Raw genomic sequence first — 25,636 nt, forward strand, 5'->3', positions numbered from 1 at the left:
TGTGGGCCTAAATGACTTGCCCATGGTCCAAGTGGAGCCTTAGAAATACACAAGCCTTTTCCTCCCACCCACTCTGGCACAGCAACCAGGAGAGCACTAGTGTAGACAAGGTGTCAGCATCCCAAGCGTGCTTTTACCGCAGTGTTGTTGCAAACCTGCTATGATCAAGTGTACCCAATATGGTGCTAAGAACACCGAAATGCCACCTGTAGCCCAGGCTGCACTAGCGCTCCCTCTGCTGCTACAATTCTCAGAGCCGGCACAAGGCATAAGCAGACTAAACAATTGCTTAGGGCCCCGAGCAGCTCCAGGGAGCCCCTTATTCCATTTTTTATAGTATGTATTGTGTACAGATGGCCCCCCAAAAATGTTCCTGCTTAAGGCCCCCCAGTGGCTAGCACCACCTCTGACAACTGCTGCAGCTATACTAACGTTAGTAATGGTGGGAAACCGTTCAGAAAAAACGGCCAGACACAGCCAGGAAGTCTGTAGCAAAGCCAGCAATAAAACCCTGGGCCTGACCCTCAGTTCTGTGCTTTGCCCACACAACCCTCCGGTAGCCCATGAGGCTGCTGATTTACTAGAATTTGTTCTTTTTTCTGTTAGATTCCTTATATGTGTTTCCATAAAAATAAAATTCACCACAAAGTGGCAATACAAATCTTATAAACAGGCCTCACTGTTGAGCTTCTCAAGAGAAATCATGTGGGAATTCAATTCATCTTCAAATAAGTCAAAACAGGGGAATGTAATGAAAGAGTCCTGTCATTTTAATGCTTTCTTTTGGCACAGAGCAATATGCAATCACTCCACTTTATAAACAACGTCTGGCACTGTGTTTTGCGCTGTTTTAGCACCAATTGCCAACAGGCTCAGCCAAAAAAAAAAAAAAAAAAAAAGAAGTGTTCAGCTATTCCCCCGCCTTCCACTATTTTAACTAGGATGCTGTTGGAGAAAGGCAAAGGTAAAAGCTGCTCCCCTCTTGTGCCTCAAATTTGCAAGTTTGAGGCACATCTCTTTATAAAGCTCACCCTGTTTGACTCGGAGTTATTTAAGACTCAACTCTTCCCTGGGACATTAGATGGATGCATCAGTGGTTTCCATTGACTTCAACAGGAGCTGACTTCAATGGGAACTGCTCAGGAGCAGCCAAGGGCAAAAACTTAAAAATATTTGGCCCTTTTCAAAATTAGGAAATAATTAACAGTGGTGAAGAGAGAAGAACTGATGTGTTGTAACATGTCTGAAAAAGAGTGCAGGGTGCTCTCTATCAATATAAAACGTGGAAATGTATAATAGTTTGCACATGTAATGCATTGCTATTTTATCTGAGGATCTGCATGTGCTTTACAAATGTTAGTTGAGTCTCACAGCATCCCAAAGGGGCAGGGAAGTATTACCTTTGCCTTCCCACATGTAAACTGAGGCAGCTTGTCTAGGAGCCAGGAACAGAAACCAGGCATCCTGCCACATCTGCCATCACCCCTCTCTCCTCCCCCACAATCGGTCCTTTAGATTTCACTTCAGGAAGTCTTGCCAAGCTTCAGATCTGAGTACCTTTTGCTTAGTTATTTGGATGCCAAGCTGGTAACCATTACCAATAGTATCTGGTATATTTGTTCTACCCCAGTGTGTTGAGTATTATAGTTCTGAATCAACTCTAATTAAAATACATAAATGTTGTGGCCATCAGAGCAAAGAGCATTTTGATCAAACAAAATCCAAACAGCCTGAAGCTCTCATTTAACATTTCACATTGTGTAGCTGGGTAACATGTCCCATTCATTGGGCTAACTTCTGCCCTAACTTACCCCTACGCAAACCCACTCCACCCGACTCAGTGAACTCAGAGAATTCAGCTGTACATATTTTAATGAGGTAACGAGATTTATATAATCAAAGGCACAGACTGATGGCAAAGGCTAACTTTAATCCCTGCCATGCCCATCCCTCAACGACACAACCACCATTTTAACTAGCACGCTGTTGTAGAAGATCGAGGTAAAACTGGCTCAATAGCCCCAGTTATGCCACTTTTGCCCCAATCTCTCCTTCTTTTCACATCCTTCACATAACTTTCACCCCACAGCAACAAGTGGGCATTCTACAATAACCACAAGGACAATGTGCTTGGAAGTGAGATCAGCTTTGAACAATTCATTTACAGGTGGACCCAAGTGCCTATGCACATCACATTGCAGGAGCAGGGCCTAAAAATGAAATATTGTGTGTGCCCAAGGGTTTCTCTTCACTAGAAAATTAGAGGATTACCTACTACCAACTGATTAACATTAGATACAATTCATCCCTGTCTGCACTGACTGCAGAACTGTGCTTCTCATCATGACCCCTCAATGTCATGTTCTAACACAACCTCATTTTCTAATGAAGACACCCCACCAAGTATCTCCAGGAGACTGTTAAGATTGAAGGCAGGGGTTGTCTTTTGCAAAGGGAGAGCTTTACGTTTCCTTGTACCACTGTTTGACAGTGCCTCTTTCCAAGAATGGGTCTCCTGAAAGTGTCACTCCTAAACAGTTTTTAGGGGCAGGATCCTCAGCTGGTATAAACTGATGTAGCTTCATTAACAACAATGAAACTACACTAATTTACACCAGCTCAGGATCTTACCCATTGTTTAATTTTTGACCTATTGTAAACAACTTCTCAGTATTCATCCAATAGAACGATTGGATAAATATATAATAATGATAATCCTAATTAACCACTTGCTGAAATGACCAGCACACTGTTGGTGCTATAAAAATAGCAATCATCGGAATATATAATTTTAGAGGATTACTCTGGTAAGGAAGCATCACTGAATTACTCTCATTTAAAATAATGTTCCAGAACCTCTTTTTCTTGTTTGCTAATATTGCATTGCACTGCACTGCTGAAGAGATTCAAAGCTAAACTTTCATGCACTGCCATTGCCTTTATTTATTATTTTGTCATGTACTGTAAATATCCCTTTTGTCATATACATCTCTAAATGCTATCCAAAATCAATACTGATTTCTTACCATATATATATGAAATCCCAACGAGCTCAAAGATGGCAATGATGACAAGAGAGTAAGAAGCTGCGTAAGTGTCCACAAGCTGTAACATGTACAGTCCACCCTAAAGTTAAAAAAAAGGCAATTACTTATGGCACGCCTATGCTATATATTGTATCTGTCTCTACTATGTACTATTCCCACCCTCTGCATAGCATAAAGTGTGGACCAGTGGAATAAAGGGCTTTTCACCTCTAATTTGCTGGTTTGAATACATCCCAGGGTCAGTAATGCCAGAAGTAGTTAGCAGCTTTTCAGTAGCTTATGTGAAATGGGTGGGTGTGTTCTCAGTTTGCAATATGGATCCCTAACTGGCACCCTCTTTCTTGGCAACCTCAACAGACAGAGCAAGGAATGGCATACTCTCTCTCACTCATGAAGCCCAGCCAGGGCTGAGGCATACTGGGGTGGCAGGGTGAGGAAGCTTCCACAACCGTTGTCCATCCTGCAGCTGTCCTGTATCTATTGCTGCCTTACAGCACCTTACATCAGCAGCAAATTCATTTTTAATGTACAATTTTTATTTACATATATTTATACACACACACACACACACAATACCTATGGCCTGAGGTACCTCAGCAGCCCAGCATGTGCTGGTTTTATGCTGTATACACTACAGGACAATTTAGATTTCTTTCCAAAATTTGATTGGAACTATTTTTGTATCCCTCCACCCTTAAGGAAAGGTGCTTTAGGCTATATCTACACTGCCAGTATAGCTATGTCATTCAGGGGCATAAAGACAGGTTAGGTCTGACTAACATAGTTGTGCCAGCCCAAGTCCCTAGAGTAGACTCAGCTATACCAGCAAAACTGTGCTTTTACCAGTATAGCTTGGTTCATTTGTGGGGGTGGGTTTTACTATACCAGTACAAAACTGTGCTTTGTAGATATAGCTGTGTCCACATTAGGAGCACTTTGCTGGCATAGTATACTAGTATTCCTATACTGGTAAAGTGCTCCCAGTGTAGACATGGCCTTAGTACCCATGAGTCCCAGTTTACAGGGCATAGAAGGAGACAATCTCTGAAAAGAATCTTAAAACAAAATTAACAGTTCTTAAAATCCAGTATCTTTGGCTGGTCCAGAGTCAGAAGGCCTGGGCTCCATTGAGAAACTGGGACATAACCATTATCCCACGGGAGAGAGGAACTGAAGGACAAGTCACAGTGGTGCTCAAAGACAATATTTTACCTGAGTGATCATAGGAAATCCCATGATGAAAAAGGAAATGCAGCAAACAAGAGTGAACAGTGGTTTGTGGGTACGCAAGTACTTAGGAAACTCATCTGAAACGGAGGTCACAATCGTCTCAATAGTGGCAAACTGGGATCACAGAAAAAAACCAAAACATTAATAATAATCTAGCCTTTATGCAAAATAGGATATGATCGAGAAATAGACTACATGATAAATTCATTGTGTACATGATTGTGCTCAGCACCTATCATTTTAAACATTAACTATGAAAATTCAAAGCTTCCCTATGAATTAAGTATTATTGTCCTCAGTTCATTTCTCTCTTCTCAAAGAGGTTTAGTAACAGGCCACATATCAAGTGGTATGTAACATGACCCTAAAGACAGAAGTGATGCAGCAAGAGGAAAGGTGAAAAAATCAGTTTACCATAGTGTCCAATCCAAGAGTTAGAAGCATCAAAAAGAATATTATAGCCCAGAACGGAGAGAGAGGAAGCCTGGTTAAGGCTTCAGGATAAACCACAAAGGCAATGCCAGGACCTAGAAATGACAAAAAAAGAAAAGGATTGTGGTATCTTGAGTGATATAAAGATTATTTTTAGGAAGGAAAATATCAGGGAGCTATAAAGAGCTAAGTTTCAGGAAATGGTACAATGCTACTTTGTTCTAGTTTACAGTTAAGGCCCAGACTCTGCTTCCTTTAGTCCACAGAGTGAAGTCTTACCTATTGCAAAGTAAGTGTGGTAGAATTTGGCCCTGGGTGGCTACTATTCTGTTGCTTTTGTGTCCTATTCTTGAATAATGGATTTAAGCATATGTTATATATAATATACACTACATAATTTTCAAGTTGCAGGATGTTTAACCTGGATATTACGGTACTTCAGACAAATTTAGTTTCAAATCAGACAAAATCAGACCAGGGAAGTTCAGCTGTAACTTTCTTTCATAATCTGGAATCAATTTCTCTCCATTATCCTGGAGAACTAGAAGTCTGAACTTTGGAGCAGCATTAACAGGCAACCATACATTAATTCCTTATAGATCAATGGGAAGAGAGTGCTTCTCTTTAACTCAGCAACATGTACAGCAACAAACTCCAGACAGGGGAGAGTGCATATACCACGGGCCAGATTCTAAGAGAGATTGTCTTATGGTCTATACTACTTCTCACATTTGCCTGGCCATCTGCAGATGCAGCTGGAAACAAGAAGGAGAACCAACACCCTGTGACTAGCCACTTCTTTGAGGACCACACAAGCACTCTACAGATAACAGTTTGGAAACTGCTGCACTAGAAGCCATGCTGTTGGCAGGGAGATGGACTAGTGATCTAACTGGTCTTTTTCATCTCTAACACCTATGATTCCATGTCCCTCATGCTGTCAGTTCTTTCTCCAAGCTTACTGCCATATTCCATACTTCAGTTGGGCAAATGTTTCATCTGTTCCGGTGTAATTTTAACAGAGCACCTTGAAGTTATTTCTGGAGGCTGCAGTATCATTTGTTTGAATCAGGATAGCGCTTAAAATAAAAAGATTGATTAACGGAAGCATTAATCCTAAAAACACTGGCATTTCCCATTATATATGGGGTTTTAGGAAGACAAAGTAAAAGAATAAGAAAGAGAGGGAGCATGGAATCATCACGAGAATGGGTGAGACAGTATGTAAAAGAGAATGTGAGAGCTCAGAAGACTGAGCACAATACATGAGAGATACAAGATGGAAATATACAACACCACCTCCCCTCCCCAAATTCTTTGGCTACCAATCTGAGAAAAGCCAGCTTGTTAGGAATTCATGCTTCAATTAACCCGTCATCTTTGTGCAATCCATTTCAGCATAACTCAGCTGAATCCCTTAAGGGGGAAAGGTTCTGTTACACAAATGCTCTGTCTTTACACAGATAAATAGTTAAGAGAAAAGGTGCCAGTAGATGGTGCTCTGGAATATTTAGCATAGTTTCTGGGTTTTGTAGGACCATTAAAATTGTGTGTTGCAAATTGGCCTCCTCTGGCTGCTCATTTCATTCTATGGAACTTGAGTTATTCTGTCAAGATTCCTTTTGGTGCCAATTCAGCAGTTTCTTGAAGTACGAAAGGATAATGTGCAAATTATTTCAGCTCAAAAACAACAGCTGTAGGAAACATTTTGAGCAGCATACAGTATTTCATTTTTTCAAGATACTTTGTGGACCAGGTCTTTTCTTTCCCTGACAACTGTATGGAAGACAAAAAACAATATATTTTCCTTGGTGAGCCAAAATCTCATGCATTTGGTTTATACTGGGCCATCTTGCATTTCTGAGATACTTCAGTGCCACTAAGGGGCTCTATTTGAGTTCACAGCAGATAAGTTTCACTGTCGCTATGCTGTGGATGCTGGCTTTATTTGCTCTGTAGTAATGAACCATCTGCTCAAAAATAGTATTGGCAACTGCATAGATGCTCAACTCTTTAGCTGAGAGGTACACAACTGGAAATTTAATTTTATACTTTTCATAAGTTACAAGAAAAGAATCTGCCCCTAGTATGTTTAAAGGGATAATTCTTCAACAATATGTTTTCTTTTTTCACCTACAAGGGCCATACAGAATAAAGCATGCACCTATGTTCCCTAGTAAAGCAGATGGAAATGATGTTGCCTGGTTTTGGATACTTGGGATGGAGCTACATTCCCATGCATGTGTTTTCAACAGTTCCTCTTAGAGATACCAGTCATCTGTAACCTTCAAACCCCACAAGTACAAAATGGGTTATTTTAACATGCTCTGTTGCTTGGTTGATTTGAAGTTCACTGCTTTTTCAGATGCAGAGGGCACCCCCTCAGATTATCACTCATACAAGCATAACCCATGACAAATCTTGTTTCCAGTGTTTCTTTACCAGGGGGAAGAAAACATTGCTTTCAAGCTATCCTTATACAAGGATTGTCAGAAGCAGATGTACAGTACAGCAAGCATGCAAGACTGCATATGATAAAACTGCTATTACTGTCCTGGCACAGGAAGACAGGCAAAATGACTTATGGTTGAAACAAACTAAACACAGCTTCCACTTGCTTGGCCAGGAGAAGACCATCATTGGCTCATCCAGTAGAGCGTCTGTCTATGAAATACAAGGGTCCAAGTTTGAATCCCAGATTTGGTAATAATGCAGGATGAACATACAGCAAGTCCAGTCATGCAATGGGACTGCACTAAAGGTTGTCTAGTTTACTAACTGACAAACATAACAGATGAGACACTGAAAGCTGAATTAATTTAAGTTGACTTCCCAAATAGCATGTCACCTGTTTCTTGCTAGGGAGAAGAGGTAGAGTTGACCAGCTAATGTGCTGTAAAATTCTCCTCTCACTCACTCGAGTTGTTGTTTCTGTAGTGTAGTAAGCAATCCATTCTATGATTAGTTATTCCAGGCTAGAACATAGATTCTACACGGTAGAACTCTGTGTCACACAAGCTAGTTTTTCAAGATGCAAGCTAACAAGCCCAGGAGCTACCATGTGTATGCAAGCCCAGCATCCTAAAAATAGTTACTTATAGGTTTACTACACCCTAACTGCACCTCTTATGTCTCAGGAGAAAATTTAGAGTCCAGCTGATGATGCTTCCAACACTACATACTACCACTTCTAGTCTAACAGCAATATACAGAATGAACCAATGAGACTGTCTTTCTTTCATCACCTTGTTCCTTCCATCACAATTTTTTTTAAACTGTAAAGATATCACAGCTCTGGGAAAATATATGCTTCAGTGAAAGACTGGTGTATGGAACAGGAAATGCTTCTATCCACGTCACTGGCAACATTTCCCATAAGCATGATAGGATTGTTGAATGTTACAGCTTATGCTACCTCTGCTCCATTCGACTCCTGCAACTCTACCAAATGACCCAGGGCACTGAATGGAAATTAACGCTCATTAAACACCTACTCTGGAAAGAGCACTCAGTAACTGCAAACATTACCAGATTTCTTGATTTCTGTATTCCATTATCAATTCACTAAGGCAGCCTTTGAATCAAGATACTCATCGGTTACCTTAGACCCTGTTCGGAGCTTTGAACGACTGGATTTATCCACACAATAAAGCGGTCAGAAAAATAGCTTAATGTACACACATTAATGCAGCCAGTGAAACCTCTTCATGCCCAGGAGCCATGAGTATGTGGCATTCACTTTTTGAACTCTTCAGTCCTCCTTATGTTAGGAGCCTCTTTGTATTCTGTGCTGTTCTCCCTCCTTCTCTTATGACTCACTGAGGCTGTTCTTCATTTTCCTCCTGTTCTTGGAAAGGATTGCATGTGATACACTTAGCATTCCCATGTGTACACAAAAAGGATCAGTGATGGTTGCATATTTATTTTCATTCTGGGGCTTGTGTGCTCATACACACAAATTGTGGCGAACTCATCGTGTCTTTCAATTTGAAATGCTCCAGAGGACTTGTAGTTTTGGTTTAGGAGTCACAGTGCTGTGCCTGGTGTTATTTAAGATCTCCCTTCTGCTCTGGACATTATCCCTTCCCTTTGTCATTTTCATCAGACATTTACATGTTGCCAACAGTCATTAAGTAGTACAGCAAATAAGTCAAAAATTCTTCATTGCAATGTCATACTCAAACCACAACGGCCATATCCAGTCAAATGTAGTAAGCAAATACTACAAATATCTATTTCAAAAGTAACCCAGAGACCAGAGCCTCTGTTATGGAAATTAATAAGCAATATGAAAATTAATGAATGTCACAAATAGAAGAGTAACATTCCCTAACTAGAAGTGGATGCAGAGGGGGAAAACAGATAATTAGTACACCAGTCACAGAATACACAACAGTATCTTCCATTCAAATGAAACGGGAAAGAAACAAAAAAGACCATTAAGCTTCACTGCATGAGAAGGATGTCACACATACTCCAGCATATATCTAGGAGAAGAACATACCAAAATTGTGGGCCCTTGATGTGAAAGGGAACCGCATTCAGGGCTCATGAGACTATAACCAAGGATGGTCACTAGCTACAATCCCCCTGGTTCCAGCTGCCTTCATTAAATATAAAGGCAGCGCACCATCCCCCAGATGTTATTGTCCATTATTATTTGTATTGTGGTAGTGCTTAGAGGCTCTAATCAGCATCGGGGTCCCATTGTCCTAGGCAAACATATAATGGAAAGATGGACCAGGTAGAAAACCAACAATCTTCTACTCTGTTGGTATATAGGTTATTTGAATAAAGCTGTAATCCTTGAATTCCAAAAGCTAAATATCCCCCAAATTGTGGGACATGCAAAAGTTACAAAAAGAGAGAATTGAAACATTTTTGTCATAAGGCAATATGCACCAGAGCTCCTCAGGTAAAGCACTCTTTGCTCTCTAGACGTAGTACATTGCAAAATGTGTCTCATCATGCTGTATGTGGTTACAAAATAGATTAGCGAATTAGGTTGCTTTAGGTAGGGATACTGAATGAGTCTAATGAATAGTTTTACTCAGTGTTGCAACCACTGACTTATATGCAGTGTTGTTGTAGCCGTGTCAAGCCCAGGACGTTAAAGAGACAAGCTGGGTGAGGTAATATCTTCTAATGAACCAACTTCTGTTGGTGAGAGAGAGACACTTTCAAGTTACACAGAGCTCTTCCTTGGTTCTGGGAAAGGTACTCAGAGTGGCACAACTAAATACAAGAGGATCACTTTGAATAGTCCCTTAGAATACGTGCTAACTATTTCCAATAAACTATCTATTCAACCTTGCATTTAGGGCAAGGTAGGAAATAGGAGCGATGATCCCCAGAGGGGTGGGGGGATAGGTGCCATATATGATTCAGAAAGGGGAATGGTTTGTGACTCTCGACCAACAGGTCAAATCAGCCATTTAGAAGAAGTGACCGACTGTGATAGAACTGTGGAAGATGGCCTATTCTAAGGGAATCTAGGTTTCTTTCTCAGAAGTTCAGTCAGTCTCTGGATTGATAGTGAACTGGGTGAATCCACGGAGCTGTCTATGACTTGCTGTGTGTTCTTCTTGTCACAGATAGGTAGATGCCAATAGATTGCAAGGTTGCTCAAAGATTCTAGGGAAAGTAGAGGGACCCATTCCTGGCATGCAGAATATCCAGTAAAGAATGTTGAGATTTTGGTATCTCCCCTAGTGGAATCTCTAGGGCCTCTGGAATCCTTTTCATGAGATTCTGAAAGGTCTTGAAATCATCTATGTAGGATGGTGGGAGGGAAGAGGATAACAGCCTTGTCTAGTGAAGAGGATGATTTGTGAGAAGGTGGAGTCTCCTCCTCTGCACCTAGCTGTTGCTCTTCTGGGGGTTCTTCTGGTGGAAGAGGACCTGTTACTGGTGGCTGTTGTTCTTATTGGGCCCTCTGCATGAGGGCATGCTGTAGAACTGGTCACCATATGGGGCGCAAAAGTTCCAATGAGCTCACTGTGACGGGACACAAGGAAAAAGGGACAAGACCCCATGTTTGCTATTGCCAGGGTTGCCGGGTCATTTGTTTGCTGGGGGGTGGGGATGTGGGGGGGGGGGAAGAGTCCTCTCCCTCAGGATGTACCTCAAGGGAGGGAGGCTGGAAGGGCAAGGTGTTGGAATCATGTATGGACACATCTGAGTCACAGAACGTGCCCAGTGGTGGCGCAAGAGGTATCAGTACAGGGGTCTTGTCAATACTGGAGGCCAGTGAGGGACCAGTAAACACATCAGTGCCAGCAATCGAGCCTTTGGAGAAAGATGTGCTAAGACAGGTGGATAAGTCAGTACTTAGGGTTCAGTAGGCTCATGGGAGGTTATGGGGGCAGTGACCACATCAGACTGGTGGTCAACCCTTCATAGAAGTATGTGGAAGGACTGAAGCCTGTCAGCTTCAAAAAGTATAAGTCGGTACCAGCGGACAATCCCTCTTGGTAGCCCTCAACAGAGAGCACTCTGGCTTTTCCAGGATCCAGAGGTCTTTGTGAGAAAAGATCCGTGACAGTTCTGGTGAATCTGGATGCTATTTCTCAGGAGTCAGCACATCAGACAGTATCACGGAGTGTTCCATGCACACTCTATTGTGGCCTGAAGGAGACGCCATTGTCAATGGCTTCAAGGCCTTGGTTTGGAGGAGTCCTTAAGCTTTCAAGTCTCTGATTCTGGTCCTGATACCAATGCCACTTGAGATTGCTTACTGGAAGGTTTCTTGGTATGCAGCACGCTCTTCTTGGGTGGACCCAAGGGTCTCAGTACCAGAGGCGGCAGAAGCCTCAGGGTACCCATACCAGGATGCAAGGTTTCCTTTTTCTCAGGTTGAGAGGATGACTTCCCTCTTCTCTGTCTTCCTTTTTGGAGAATGGGGTCTTTTCCTTTTGAATAGTCTGGAAAACTCTGAAGGGGTCCCAAGGTTTGTGCTTAACATAGCTGGAGCTAGGGCAACCACCGCAGCATTCTGAAAGCTCAGTCAAAAGTTTTGGGGGTAAAGGGTGGCCCTTGAACCATGCAGGCCACAGCTAACAAGGGCCAAGCTTAAACTGAGGCCCCACCCAGGCAAAAAAAGAATGGGGGGGAAAAAGTCCCACCAAAAGCACAAAAGTTGTGCTAAATAAGAAAAAGGAAACAAGAAAGCTCTATAACTACCAAGCGGACACTGCAGCACTCCCTCTCAAGCCACAGACAATTGAGAAGAAACCGGAGCAGCGATGCGTCCATCCCTCCCTATATATCCTTGTTCTGAAGCATGACGATCCATGAGGTGCAGGTGCCGACCCCCAGAAACTGCTGACAAAAGTCTCTGATCAGAAATGTACAGGGACATGCACATCCTGACATGGAGCACCCACAGGTACAGTAAGTCAAAGGAGAATAGCATTTATCCCGCTGTGAGGCTGTTATAAGATCCTCTCAACTTCTTCTCTCTGTCCTGGCCAATAAAGCTCTTACCTTCCTACCTCCCCTGTCCCATACACAATCACACACAAAGCACCAATTCACCAGTCACTTGTACTCACTCCATACTTTTTAGATATAATATAACACACACAACACAGTGCTCCGTCAACCCAATCCATACCACTCCCAATTTATGGCCACCCCTGCTCATAAACGACTCCCGGTTCCACATTTCAGAACCTCATGTTCTTAGCTTCTACACTGACCCCTAGCTTAAAGCCCCCTGCCCTCACATCTCACCGCCAAATCGGCAACCCCTTTTAACTGTTACTGGATCCTGGCAGTGCTTAACATGTACCACATGAACACGAGTCCCAGACCTTGGAAATAAAATCTCTAAAAGGCAAGCCGGATGATTGAAGGATGCATATTTGTAATATCGCCTGGAGAAAATCCCCTCTGCTAGGCAGCTTTCCCTACTTTCCTGCCTTCTGGATTGTAAGCAGCCAATTTGAGCTGCTGCAGGAAGCCAACAGAGCTCTCCTCCATCCCCTTAGGACTCCCCCCACACACACAAACCAATCTCACAGGAGAGGAGAAGGGAGCGGAAAGAGCCCAGCAGCTCTGCTCCTTCCTTCCCCATCCCTTCGTATGAGCAATGGGATGGCTGCTTGTGCCTCCATCCCTGCAACATCCATCCTGGGAAGGGGGAAGAGAGGACCCTGTTGCAGACCCTCCCAAGCATTGAGGGTGAGGAATCCCAGCAACTGCAGGAGAAGCAGAGGTGAAACCATAGGCGAAGGGTGAAGAACTGACGGAAGGAGGAGGCAAATGTGCGGGTGATGCTAGACACCCTGCCCACCCCACCCTCCCACACACACACACACACACACACACACTTTCTTCAATCTACTTTAAGCCCTGGGCCTGGTAGAGCAAGAGCAGGAGCAGAAGCAGCAGCATCGAGGGACAGACTGTCTGCTTAGAGTATATATAAATTTCTGTAGGCTAACCTGAATTAGTCCTGCCGGGGGCCTGAAACGCACAGTCTTGCTTTATTCTGCTGCCTATTGCTCTGCAAGAGGTCCTGGTATGGCAACTGGACTCCTCCAGTGCACACTGCAGCCATACGCCCCTGTTCCAACTGATGCATGTTTGCAGTGCAATAACAATACAGTTAAAGACAGATCATTGAATACATTAATACACATTTTGGAAGCCGATCTAAATAGGGGGAAAATACTGTACCTTGGTCTGCCACATCTTCAATGTCTACTTTGAGTTCATTTGCCATGAAGCCAATAACTGAAAAGATGACAAAGCCTGCAAATATACTTGTGGCGCTGTTGGTGCATGTGACTATCAATGTGTCCCTGAGGAGAAACAGACATGCGCCACCTTGCTTTAATATGTAAAAGAGCTTTGTAGACAGTAATATGTGCTTCAAGTAACAAACGTGCATAAGTCATCAGAATATTGATAAAGGTACTTCCCATCCAACCACACACCAACCCCTTTTTCAAGGGAAAGTAGTGCTGGTGAAAGATGTCAGGCTGACGTGCAGACAGAAGTCTTTGCATTAGCAGTAGCAGCAGTACAAGATGCCCTGCACTGACTCACCAATGTAACCCATCAATGTTCTGGAGAGAGCTTCTCAAGGGCTAAGCAGGACGTTCTGTTCTCATGCCCTTTCAGTCTTTGGCTCCTCTGATGAAACTGCCTGATAAAGCTCTGATGAATTGAGATGGTGGGGATTTTATTATTTGTGATATAAACACCTGCCCAATGGATTTTGTGTAGGGTCGCCAAACAGCCATTAGACAGGACTTTCAGTCACTGTTTGTCTTTGCTGAATTTAAACCAGACATCTCAATGTGAAGCTTTCCATATCCTCTATCATTCCCCCAACCCCCCACATCTAGTCCATCTTCCAAGTACTTTTTGATACAGTGTTGTGAGTAAAAACCTCAAGAGATGTGTGCGCTTGAGTAGTGGGCTTTATTCTTTAAGCATATGTGACTTTATAAAGAAGGAATCCAAATGATCCCCCTTCAGAGCTCTCACATCCTGGCTAAGATGTCTATTTGGCCCTTAATACAGGCATGTGTCAGACTCCCACTTCAAACTCAAGGAATAAAGAAGCCGCTTGTCAAAAATTTAAACTCTGGAAAAATGTTTTTCCAAGTTGACATTGAATTGCTCACAGTCTCACTGCCATTTACTCATTAGACCCAAGACAAAAAGCTATGCAGAAAGCTGTCAAGAACCACACTGAGCTGACAGCATCCTGGAGTCTCTAATGGAGCATCCGTTAACCAAGATAATACAATATATGATCATTCTTCAGTTCTGCTGAAGGTAGATAACGTTCTGTTTGGAAGGAGATCACTGTGTGCTAATCTTGTTCCAAAGGAAGGGTTTTGGCTGGGACAAGCCTCAAAAGGAGAGAGAGAAAGTAGGAAGCATTATCCATTGTTTCAGTTAAAGGGACATGATCAAAGAGTTTTAGGCCCAAAATTTAGGGTATGTGTTAATAAAGTGGATTTAAGCAAGGCTGGTACAGTTATAAATGGTTTCATGAAGTTTAAAAAAAGAAATGTAAGTGAAAATATTTTTTTTAAAAAAATAATTAAACTTGCCTTTGCCATACTAGAATGAACCGATTGGAAAACAAAACTGATTATATAAAGAGAAAAACTGATGTGCCCTATTTTACTATCCAAGCTGTGTGAAATGTAAAAGTAAACCAGCAGGTGAAAAAGCACTAAGCTTCTGAAATTTCTTTCAGCTTTAATATGATGAGATTCATTAATAATGTAAGAATTTTCTCTTTTTTTTTTTCCAACTTGGTAGTGTACCTTTAATTCTGAAGTTCAGCAAATATTTTCCAAATGTATTAAGCCATTAGCTAATTAATACACTAAGCCACCAGAACAGGAAGATGACATATTGTGTTTTTGCACCTCCATGTTCTCCTTATGTTCTGGAGCACTGTTTTTCCAAGATTAGAAGAGTCCAGACAGCATTAATAATCCAAGACCTGGGCCCAAGATTTTTAACAAATAAAACCTAAAATGAGAACTCAGAGGGTGCTGTTGTGCCCTCAGCTCTTTTGAAAAAATCAGACCATGTATTTAGGTGCCTAGTTAGGAATTTAGGAGATTAATTTTCAGCTTTATTTTTTGAAAAATCTTGGTCCAGGGACTTAAAGATATGCAGAAACATACTTACCATGTAAGTAGTGCCAAAAACGTGCTCTGTGCTTCACAGACATTAAAGATAAGGTCCTTGCCCTAACAAGCTTACAATCTAATGTCTTGATTCAGAAGAGTACTTGAAGATACGCTTAAGTCCATGTGCTTAAAAGCTGTTCTGAATACGAATGCTTTCCTGAATCAGCGCCTAATCACTCCTCTGGAAATCAATGGGAGTTTTGCTTTGATGGAAGGACTGCTTCTTAAAAAGGCAGTCTATCAGTGAAGCAAAGGTGGTGGGGCAGAGAAATGTAACAGCAAGTGAGTTAATCGTTCTCATAGGCATTGCATGCATCTTAATAATGACACTTTTTAAATTACCATTTCTTTTATAGGTTTTCTGAGGAAAACACTAATCTGAGTGAGGACAACTTTTTCAACCAATGAAATAGGAGACTTTTGGAGGGGGGCGGGGAGGGAGAAAAGGTTCTAAGTTTGTGACCTTGAGGAGATTTTTTTAAAAATGTAACATGTGTGCAAATGAAACTGCAAGAGTAATAAGCAGCCTTGTTAGAAACAGGAATCACATAAGTAGAAACTGAGTATTACCCACTCACACATCTCTCAATACAGGTTGACCCTAACCTAATTCTAATCGTGAGTCGCCCTTCAGGGGAGATCATCAATTCTGCTGGAATTCAGGACACTGCCCAGAGTCCTTGACAGCTTTCTGGATTGCTTTTCATCCTGGGACTGACTGCTTGTAATGAGAACAAATGTCCCACAGGGACTATGGTGAGCTCAATGCACATTTTGGGAGTGGTGGGTTTTGAAATAAAAAACTACAACAAAAGGGGACCCTTTCCAACCAGATTTCAACAAATCAGAGGAAGATCACATTTTGGATTTAAGCTACTTAATGGTCTGTCTTGAATAATATTGATTGATTTAACCTCTCCATACCTGTAGCAATTATTATGAAATTTGTTATATGAAGAGAGAGTAATTAGACCTCCCCATGCAGCAGATAATGAGAAGAAAATCTGAGTGGCAGCGTCTTTCCACACCTAAGAAAGCACAGGAGAAAAAAAAGAGAGTCAGCTTCAGTGAAGGGCTTTGGACAGGCTAATGAAATCAATGGTGCCATTAAACATTACAGTCAAGGTGTTAACACCAATGGTTTAAATAAACTCAAACACAATTGATGTTAATAAGACAGCAATTTATGGCCAAACTCCACCCTCAAATGGATGGTGCCTATTTGATAATTGGACATTAGCTTGAACAAGAATGATGCACCTACCTGAGGAGAGAATATAACCTTTGGCAAATATAGAAAACAGCTATTCAGTGAATTCCATTCTGTTTTGTACAGAATGGATTTACCTGTGTTCAATAAAGAAAATGCAGATCTAGAGGAAAAAAAACTTCAGTCAAATACCAGTAGGTTATCTATCAGATCCCCAAATCCAGTCAAAATGGAATTTTCTCCTCTTGGTGCAAGGAAGTAACTCTACTTTGTGTTAACTAAATTAGACACCATGAGCCAAGTTCAGCTCTGGTTTCAATGGGAGTTGTGGGCACTCACCAGCAAGGTCTGAATTTCATCATATCAGATGAAAATATACCTGGGATCAAGGCTTTTAAAAATAAAAATATCAAGCACTGTCCATGCTATAGGTCATTACAGGTTATTTTCTACAGAACATGAGCATAGGCCTCAAATGCATTTATGGGCCTGATATTCAAATGCTTAGCACTGCAGTTGTGGCCTGATTTTCAAGAGAGATCAGCACCTCATTTAGGACAGCAGGTCAACATTTTTCAAATGTTTGATAATTTTATTGCGTCAAAATTTTAATATTTTATTTTCAACACAAATGAACCAAAACTTGTCCTAATGTTGGGTTTTGTGTCCAGCAGTAAAGAGGATTGTTGTTTTTGTCCTAACTGAAAAATGTCATCAAAATTTTGATTGTTTGAAACTTGAAAAAAAATATTTTTGTTAAAATCTAAAAATGTTAAGGGTTTTAAAACTAGATCTACTATTTAGGCACCTAAATAAGGGCCATATTTTCAAAAGTGCTTCACTCCCAGCAGCTCTCACTGGGACATTTATGGGACAGATTTTCAGAAGTTTTTTGGAAATCTGTCCACTTATTTCACTGTATAAACTGGAGGAGCTGAAAAGATTTACTACTCGCAACAACACAGGGTTAAAAACAATCCAATATAAGCAAAGTGGCTATGAAGAAAAAAAGGAACCCATAAAACATAACCAGAAGGGAATGATTTTCCAGCTGTGTTTCAGATATAGCCAGTGGCCCAACATCGTGTCAGTGAAGATGATTTACGTCTTGGAAAATTGGCAGATTTCCTTAGATATCAGCAATTTGAAGCCAAAAATCTTGCTACAACACCTGAACTGATTTCAATGTTAATTATCCGAACCTGAACTCCAACCCTAGCTCAGACTTGAATTTGATGGCTAAAAATCTAACCTAAACTTAGTATGTAAGTATGGATTATCTTTGTTCCCAGAAGTATACATTTACATTCAGTCATATTAAAACACAAATGATTTGCTTGCTTCCAGTTTACCAAGCTATCTAGATCACTCTGTATCAGTGACCTGTCCTCTTCGTTACTTATTATTTCTCCAATTTGTGTCGTTCATCACACTTCTATTCTGAAACACCCTGCTTGGGGGAAGTCACCTAAGATATACATAACATATTCTAATAGAAAATGAAATAATGCATTATACATACCACACACACAGAGTGACTGTTGGGGTGTGTGTGTGTGTGTGTGTAACTCTCTTAATGTAACACAATGAAACACACAATAAATTAGTGATTTGAGAACAAGATTTCACAGATGACATTTTCAAACACCAATACTCCAGATATGTTTGTAACAAACAGTAATAAGTCTATATGAGTTTATTTTCCCTATCAAAGTGTTGTAAGTGGAATAATGAGCCCACCATAGCATCAATTAGTTTCTCCCACTTAGGCGTGATGAAGTACCAGATTCCAGCCCCAGCTCCTGGCAAGGTTACTCCTCTGATAAGCAGGATGATGAGCACTACATAAGGGAATGTAGCAGTAAAATACACGACCTAGAAAGACCACAAAAGGTTATTGATTTGGATCTATATGAGGAGACAAAAATAAGAGTAGTCCACCACTGCCTAGAAATAACAATTTTCCAGCCACATACACAGACACATTAGCCCAGAGGAGCAACGGAGTGGGAAGACAACAGGTTTATTTCCCAGGGATCCTGACAATGCTGTCACTTTTGCACCACTTCTTGTTAGTGGCAATAACCAAGGCACTAAAGATTAGGTGCAGAGAGCTGGGGTGCTAGATAGTTAGGAGGAAAAGGAGGAGAGAGAAAAGCTGGAGTTTACAACCAAATTCAAACATCCTCAGCTGGTGTAAATCAACAGAGCTCTATGAGAATTAAGTGAGCTATGCCACTTTACACTGATGAAGAATCTAGCCTATGTCATTTTCCAATATTGGCTAAATCTGCAGTGTTGTTGTTTGCACCTCTTAAGAATTATATATCCAAAACTCATTGAAGTCATTGAAAATAATCCCATTAACTTCAATGAGCTTTGCATCAGGCCCTAAGTATCTAATGATCTGAACACATTTGATCTATCATTTAATTATGAATTATTCAGCACACATAGTTTGATATGTCGAGTTTTTCCAGTTGGTCATATTAAAAAAAGCTGAATGAGTCAAGATCTGCTAGAGGCCATGGTTTAGGGTCTAAAAACTGAAATATTTTATATCTTGCTGCTCCTGAATCTCTTATTGGGACTGAGATCCTCCACCTCAACCCCTTAACTGAGAGGACTTTTGAACATACCTTCCCAGCTTCCATTTCACTTGAACCCATTTGCAGATCAGCAATTGCTCTCACTCTTACTCCATTGGCAGCCTTCTCCTCTCTGTCTCCTAAGCTTTTGTACAAGGAACCCCTGCTGGAGAGTTTCATTGGAATACATGTAGCACCTAGGGGCCATATCGTTGGGTTTTTTTCTCATTGCTGTGTTAATATAAAGTTACAACTGTGCCAAAGCATAATCATTTATATAGTTCATAACCATGCCAAAAAGACAATATGATAAAATAATTTAATTACCAGATAATGTCTAGTGCTGGGCAAATAAATTAATTACATTTGTTGAGTAAACTATTTCATCTCTTTTTTCAGCCTACAAACAGATCACAATTTTCTGTATTCACTCATTCCAAATTGTACGTGAATTTCTTCAGCAAATAATTCTTGTCCCAGGTCATTTTGCTGTAAATATTTAAAATCTGTGCGGTAATCATTTTATGTCCTAAATCACTTAGTTATGAAAATATGTATAATCACAGAATATTTGTGATCATGGGATGTGTGGAAGAAACATCTTAATGAAAACAATCTCAAAATCTGTATTGACTTTAAGGACACTGGAAGCATTTTTCATGGAACTTCAGTTGATAAACACTCAGAACATTATTAACGCAGTTATAGATAACATGCACATTAATACATCACAATTAATATTGATATAAATGCATAGCAAATGAATAAGTCATGACTAACTGCAAATTTGGAGGGGTTTCTGGTTAGGAATCTTAATATTAAGCTCTTCCAAAAAAAAATAAAATTCAAAAATGCCTAGATTTTGAGTTGGCAGTAGACAGCGCAGCACTGAGTTATTCCCAGAATACACACACATCTGACTGGAAATACAAGAATATCGTTTTCACTGAATAATAATTATTCATCCAAAAGGAGCATGCAGTTGCAAAGCTTATGATTGTGGCCAGTGGAAAATTGCAGTTAAAAGAAAAATAATATGCTCCAGGTTTCAGATACCTGAAATATGCCATTTTTCTAATTAATTCAGGTGAAAACTAAGATTGCCACTGTCTGTCTTCCTAATTCAGTGCACGGCTTCCCGTATTACAGTAGACAGCCTTTGCAGAAGAACATTTCCAATTAAAAAATAAAAAATAGAAAAAGGGGATAATTCTACATCCCTTTCTTTTATTTCATCCAAATTGCTTTTAAAGATCTGAAATTTGGCTTGTACTAGTTGAAAAGGAGCATGATTAAAAAGCGCATTCTAGCAAACGAACACCCTACCCCAACTGGAGACACAGGACTATTATGAAAACCCTGGGCACCATTCACCCCTGGTATAACTCCTTTAATGTCAGAAGAGTAACACTAGACATGAAGGTAGCCCAGTAACTAGAAAAACTGGATGGCCCAGCCTTTCATCTCTAAGGGCTTGTCTGCATGAGGAAGTTGCACTGATTTAAATATGTCATTTTAAACCTATTTAGGTAAATTGGTACAGAAGTCTTTGTGGACACTCATTTCAGTTTAAGCCAGGCTCATTTCAGTTTATCTTAAGAATTGGTTTAAGCTAAATGGAAATAAATCCCTCTTCAACCAAAGTAAGAGTGTCCACATGAGGGTTTCCAGCAGTTTAACTTAAATGAGCTTAAAAAATTATTTAAGTTAAACTGGTACAACTTTCTCACATAGACTAGGCCTAAATGACTGATTCAAGTCAAGAATAGGTCAGTAGTCCCTGAATGATGCTGCAATACATTGACTACTCAGTACTTGGAGATTAATTGACAGTCTCAGTCTAGTTCCCAGTGAACAGATTACCCAAGTGATAGAAATCCATTGCTACAACTCACGTTAACTGGCACCTTTCCTGACAGTCTTGGCAGGTGTCACAGGCTCCACTCACTGCTAGGGTGCCTCCTCTTGGCCACTCTGAGGATTAGCTCCTACCAGGTGCTGTGCCCTCCTCTGGCAATCTCTCCACCTATTGTCCCTCTCTAGCCTGTAGCCCCTCTTGCTCCAGGAACTGCAGCTTTGAGCCAGGTCACTATAGTCCTCCCCTTCCAAGGTATCACAAGTCTTTCAGGGTGAACTGTCCCAGACAGTCCACTCTCCTCTGCCTGGTCTGTGCTGCTTCCTCAGTGGCTGGCAGGAGAACGCAGATCCACCCTCTACTCTGGGTTCCAGCTCAGAGGCCCTTTGATCAGCAGCCAAAGTCTGCACTATCCTATACCTTGGTGCTTTTCCCTGAGCATTTCCTACCTTTCTGGCTCTCCCCCCTCTCTGGGTTTGCCAGCTGCACAACTCCCAGGGAGCAACTGTAGGCTACTTGCCTCTATAGCCCCAAACACACCTCCCTTCTCCCAGAGAGTAACTGCAGACTACTTCCCTTACAGCCCCTTTCTGCTCTCAGCTCCTGGGCTTTATTCAGCCCCAGCTGTTCCTGTCCAGCTGAGCCTTGTCCAATTAATCTCTGCTCCCTGGCCCCTCCACCAGCTGCAACCTAAGCAATTAATTGGCCTATCTAGCTGCCTTGACCCCTTCAGGTCTTGTATGGAGTGGACACCCCATCACAGTAAGGAAACCAAGAACTCAAGTGGCTTGAAGACTGAATGACCCTCTTTTCCTACAGGAAGTGAACCCTATGGGCAATCTGCTTGTGGCAGACTGGTAGGGCCCTGGAGCCTTGTTACTTCTGCCCAGACTGAACCTGTTCTGTGGCTAATGGAGAATTTCAATCTTCAGTGCTGACAAGCCAGAATTTTTCATGCACTCTAGGTTCATTAAAAGAACCAGTTTTATTACTACATACAAGTCTCAGTTTATTCATTTCTAGATCTTCTCTCTCCTTGCCCACACCCTTCACAAAGCAACTTTTCCCATCACACTTGGAGTGACCAAGCCCTGCTCCCACCCCTGGAAATTCCAGCACGGCCAACTTCAAGAGATCAAAAATCATGAGTCGGACCCCCCCAGATCAAGAGATTGGCCTTAAAATGACATTTTAAAAAAAAAGATTACATTGTATTTTTAGGTCAGTCTCTTGATTTTTGAACTTCCCCGTGGTGTGTGCATGTGACAATTAACGTTGCCCATTCCCCGACAAGTACTGTATAAGGTGATTTTTGGCCTCTGCTGCAGGAGCTCTCACCCTCACATCTGCCCAACTCCTGTCCAGCAATTAATCCTGTCTCCCAATCCCCTAGCAGTTTTCTCCCCACCCAACCCCTCTCAGTACAGCCCCCTAGTCCCCATGACCACTACCTCAGTTCAACCCCCCCCCCCACACACTGTATCGACCCCTACTGCCCTCAGTTCATCCTCCCAGCTCTCACCCCATCATCAATACAGGCCCCCCCAGCCCTCATCCTCTTCATTTCAGCCCCCCTCCCTGCAGCCTCCAGCCTCACCTCTGCTCCTTAGGGTTCTTCACCCTCCGCAGGCCTGAGGGTGCTGAAGTGGGGATCCCTCTCCCACTTCCCAGGCTGACAGGGGAGCAGCTGCCCAGGGCTGACAGCTGAAGCCCTGGCCACACCTGGGGCGGCTGATAGCATTTCTAAGTAAAATGAAGCCTCACTTTTAGAGCTCTATATGTCGTGGTTTTTTTTTTTTTTTCCAGTTGATGCTTATTTGATGGTTGGCCCTCCTCTTCCTCTATCTCAGATGAAGTTTCTCTTCCCGGCTGGGGTGTAGCTTGTTAACTTTGTTTATCTGATATGTGAATGAATTATCATTTTCCTTCAAAGTACTTTAGAATTAACTTCCTGGTGGAGAAATGACATTTCTTTGTTTAGGATGGGGTAACTCCTGTTTGATTGGAAACGCATTTGTGCAGTGCCTGAAAAAAAATTCCTGACAGAGAGTTCTCGCGCAAGATCATGAATGAGGCTTAGTTAGAAATTGTGCCTCTCATGATCAATTAGCAAGAGATGGCATGTCTGAAATTCCACAGCTACACTGTAATGACTGTTTCCTGAGAAACAAGGGGTGTCTGGACTCAGATTTTAACTTGATTCCCCCAGTCTATGAAGTGAAGTTGCTTAATTTCCATGACTACAGAAATGATTGTTATTGCATAGACATTTCCCATAACTGCATAAGTGTCACTGTAACTGTTAATGAGGCTTTAATTATGAACACTGAACAGAAATATGAAAGGTTGTCCAAGTCTCCTGGAAACATAATTGCCAAATACATTAAAAAGAAGTGGATCACTGTTAAAGCCTCTGAAGATCTGGGAGTGAACATCCCACCAAAAAGATGTGCCAATTTCCCCTGGCTTTCTAGTTAATCAGGAATGTAGGAGCAAATGGTAATAGAACATTTAACTGAAATTTAGTTATCAGGGGTTCTCAAAATTCATTGCACCACGACACCCTTCTGACAACAAAAATTACTACACTACCCCAGGATGGGGGACCAAAGCGTGAGCCTGCCCGAGCCCAACTGCAGGACGCGAAGAGGGTGCAAAGCCAAACCCAAGGGCTTCAGCCCCAGGTGGGGGGCCTATAACCTGAGCCCTGCCACCAGGGGCTGAAGCCCTTGAGCTTTGGCCCCAGGTGTTGCGGCTTGCACTTTGGCTTTAGCTTTGGGCAGTCATGCTTGGTCTTGGTCCAGACCCCGGCAAGTCTAACACCAGCCCTGGAGACCCATTAAAACAGGTTTGTGATCCACTCTGGGGTCCCGACCCACAGTTTGAGAACTGCCAAGTTAAGCTAACCCTCTGGGACACAATCCTGCACCAAGAACTCCCCCTGAAGTGAACAGAAATCTTGAGTAGAGCTGGCAAAAAACAGATGTTTTGGTTCCTTGGCAATTCCAAAAAATCATTTTGAGTTGAACCAAAAATGGCACTTTTCAAAATTGTTGGCAAATCAAAAAGAAAGAAAATGGTTTCTGGTCAAACAAAATGTTTTATTTTGATTTTAAGAATAATATTTTTTAAATTTTCTTAAAGTGAAAGGAGATTTTGAAATGAAAAATCATTTGAATCAAAAATCAAAATGTTTTTAATATCAAAATGAAATATTTCATTTTTTTCATAATTGTTTACCAAAACAAGTGAAATCAACACAAATTTTCAAAATGTTTCAATGTCACCAAATCTGCATTTTTGCACAAAAATGGTTTTTGTCAAAACATTTTGCCCAGCTCCAACCTTGAGTGTACAAGGAACATAGGCCTGGATTCAAAATGAAATCATTTTACAAACTTCCCATAACATAGGATCATCTCCTCTCAAAATGTTCCATAGAGTAACACCAGCATCTCTTCCTGCCGTTTTCCACTGGCCCTGGTGATGGTACTTAGTAAGTTCAACTTCCAGTAAGGTCCCATAAAACTTTTCCTTTTAGCAACTTCCAACTGATTCACTGTCTTAAACTATAAGTGCTATGGATTTAAAGCAACATAGTGTACTGTTACTGGTTTACTCTGGTAAAGAAATATTCTCACTTTTCCTGATGTCTTGATTCCTTTAGCCAGGGATGTGTACACAATCGCCCAAGCCAGAAAGAGAGCAAGTGCCAAGGGCCACCTGATTTCACCAGGATATTCAATCCCGCCAGAAATCTTCAATACAAAGTACCTGAGAGTCAAAAAGTTAGTGACAATGATTGCAAGCTGCATTCTCCCAGTGTAAAAGGATCTACATTAGACACTGCTTATAGTGCTGAAAAGTTTCTCTGATCTACCCCAAAGGCTTCAGTGAATTTCACCTTGCATTATTATACCTTTTATTAATAATTATTGTTGTTTATTATTTATATGCAGTGGCAGTGCTTGAGAGAGACAGTCATGGACCTGGACCGCATTGTGCAAGGTGCTGTACAAACAAACAAAAAGATTCTCCTTTTTCTCTTGAAACTTAGCTCTTTTACCCTTCATGCCTGGAGGTCAGTTCTCACATGCTGTCGTTCCAGTCTTCTGGAACCAATTATAAATGACCCACCCAATTTAACCCCAAGACTTTATTAGCAGAAAAATAACCTGACATTTTCTAATCAAATAGGGTTCTTACTTGAAGTACTCTTCACTTCCACTGACAAAAGTCTTGTTTCCTTGGCTGGTGAAGTTAACCATTGTCAAGTTTGGATAGGCACTCATACAGAAAGTAGAGTTCTTAATCTGTATTTTTGGGTGATCACCAATGATGCACGAATCTGTTAAGAAAAGGTACCAATAAAGGAAGGAAAGTACTGGACTAAACATTTTCAAGACTGATGGGGACAACTCTGAACATACACTGTATCATGTAGATCTATGTAATGGTGACATGTTACATTTCTATAGCACCTTGAAACAAGGATCTCAAATCATTTTATAAATATAATTTTTATTAAGACTCAATACCCATCTGAGATAGTTGGCATTGTTATCCTTTTTTTCACCAATGGGTAATCTAAGGCACAGAGAGGTTTA

The 25,636-nt window shown here is 41.4% G+C and overlaps 1 protein-coding gene across 1 annotated transcript in view; it reads right to left on the bottom strand.

Annotated features, from left to right (window-relative positions):
• Nucleotides 1-25,636, bottom strand: part of SLC6A5 (solute carrier family 6 member 5) — a 55,266-nt gene that overhangs the window by 17,819 nt on the left and 11,811 nt on the right. Inside the window, exons 6-13 of the mRNA XM_074955197.1 lie at nucleotides 25,236-25,377; nucleotides 24,671-24,803; nucleotides 18,327-18,461; nucleotides 16,301-16,404; nucleotides 13,392-13,516; nucleotides 4,692-4,804; nucleotides 4,260-4,391; nucleotides 3,027-3,126 (exon numbers count right to left, since the gene is read on the bottom strand). Of these exons, the coding sequence (XP_074811298.1) occupies nucleotides 3,027-3,126; nucleotides 4,260-4,391; nucleotides 4,692-4,804; nucleotides 13,392-13,516; nucleotides 16,301-16,404; nucleotides 18,327-18,461; nucleotides 24,671-24,803; nucleotides 25,236-25,377 (984 nt within the window). The remainder of the gene's footprint in view (nucleotides 1-3,026; nucleotides 3,127-4,259; nucleotides 4,392-4,691; nucleotides 4,805-13,391; nucleotides 13,517-16,300; nucleotides 16,405-18,326; nucleotides 18,462-24,670; nucleotides 24,804-25,235; nucleotides 25,378-25,636) is intronic.

Source organism: Natator depressus, chromosome 6 (assembly GCF_965152275.1).
Source record: "Natator depressus isolate rNatDep1 chromosome 6, rNatDep2.hap1, whole genome shotgun sequence".
In the NCBI taxonomy this organism is placed as follows: Eukaryota; Metazoa; Chordata; order Testudines; family Cheloniidae; genus Natator; species Natator depressus.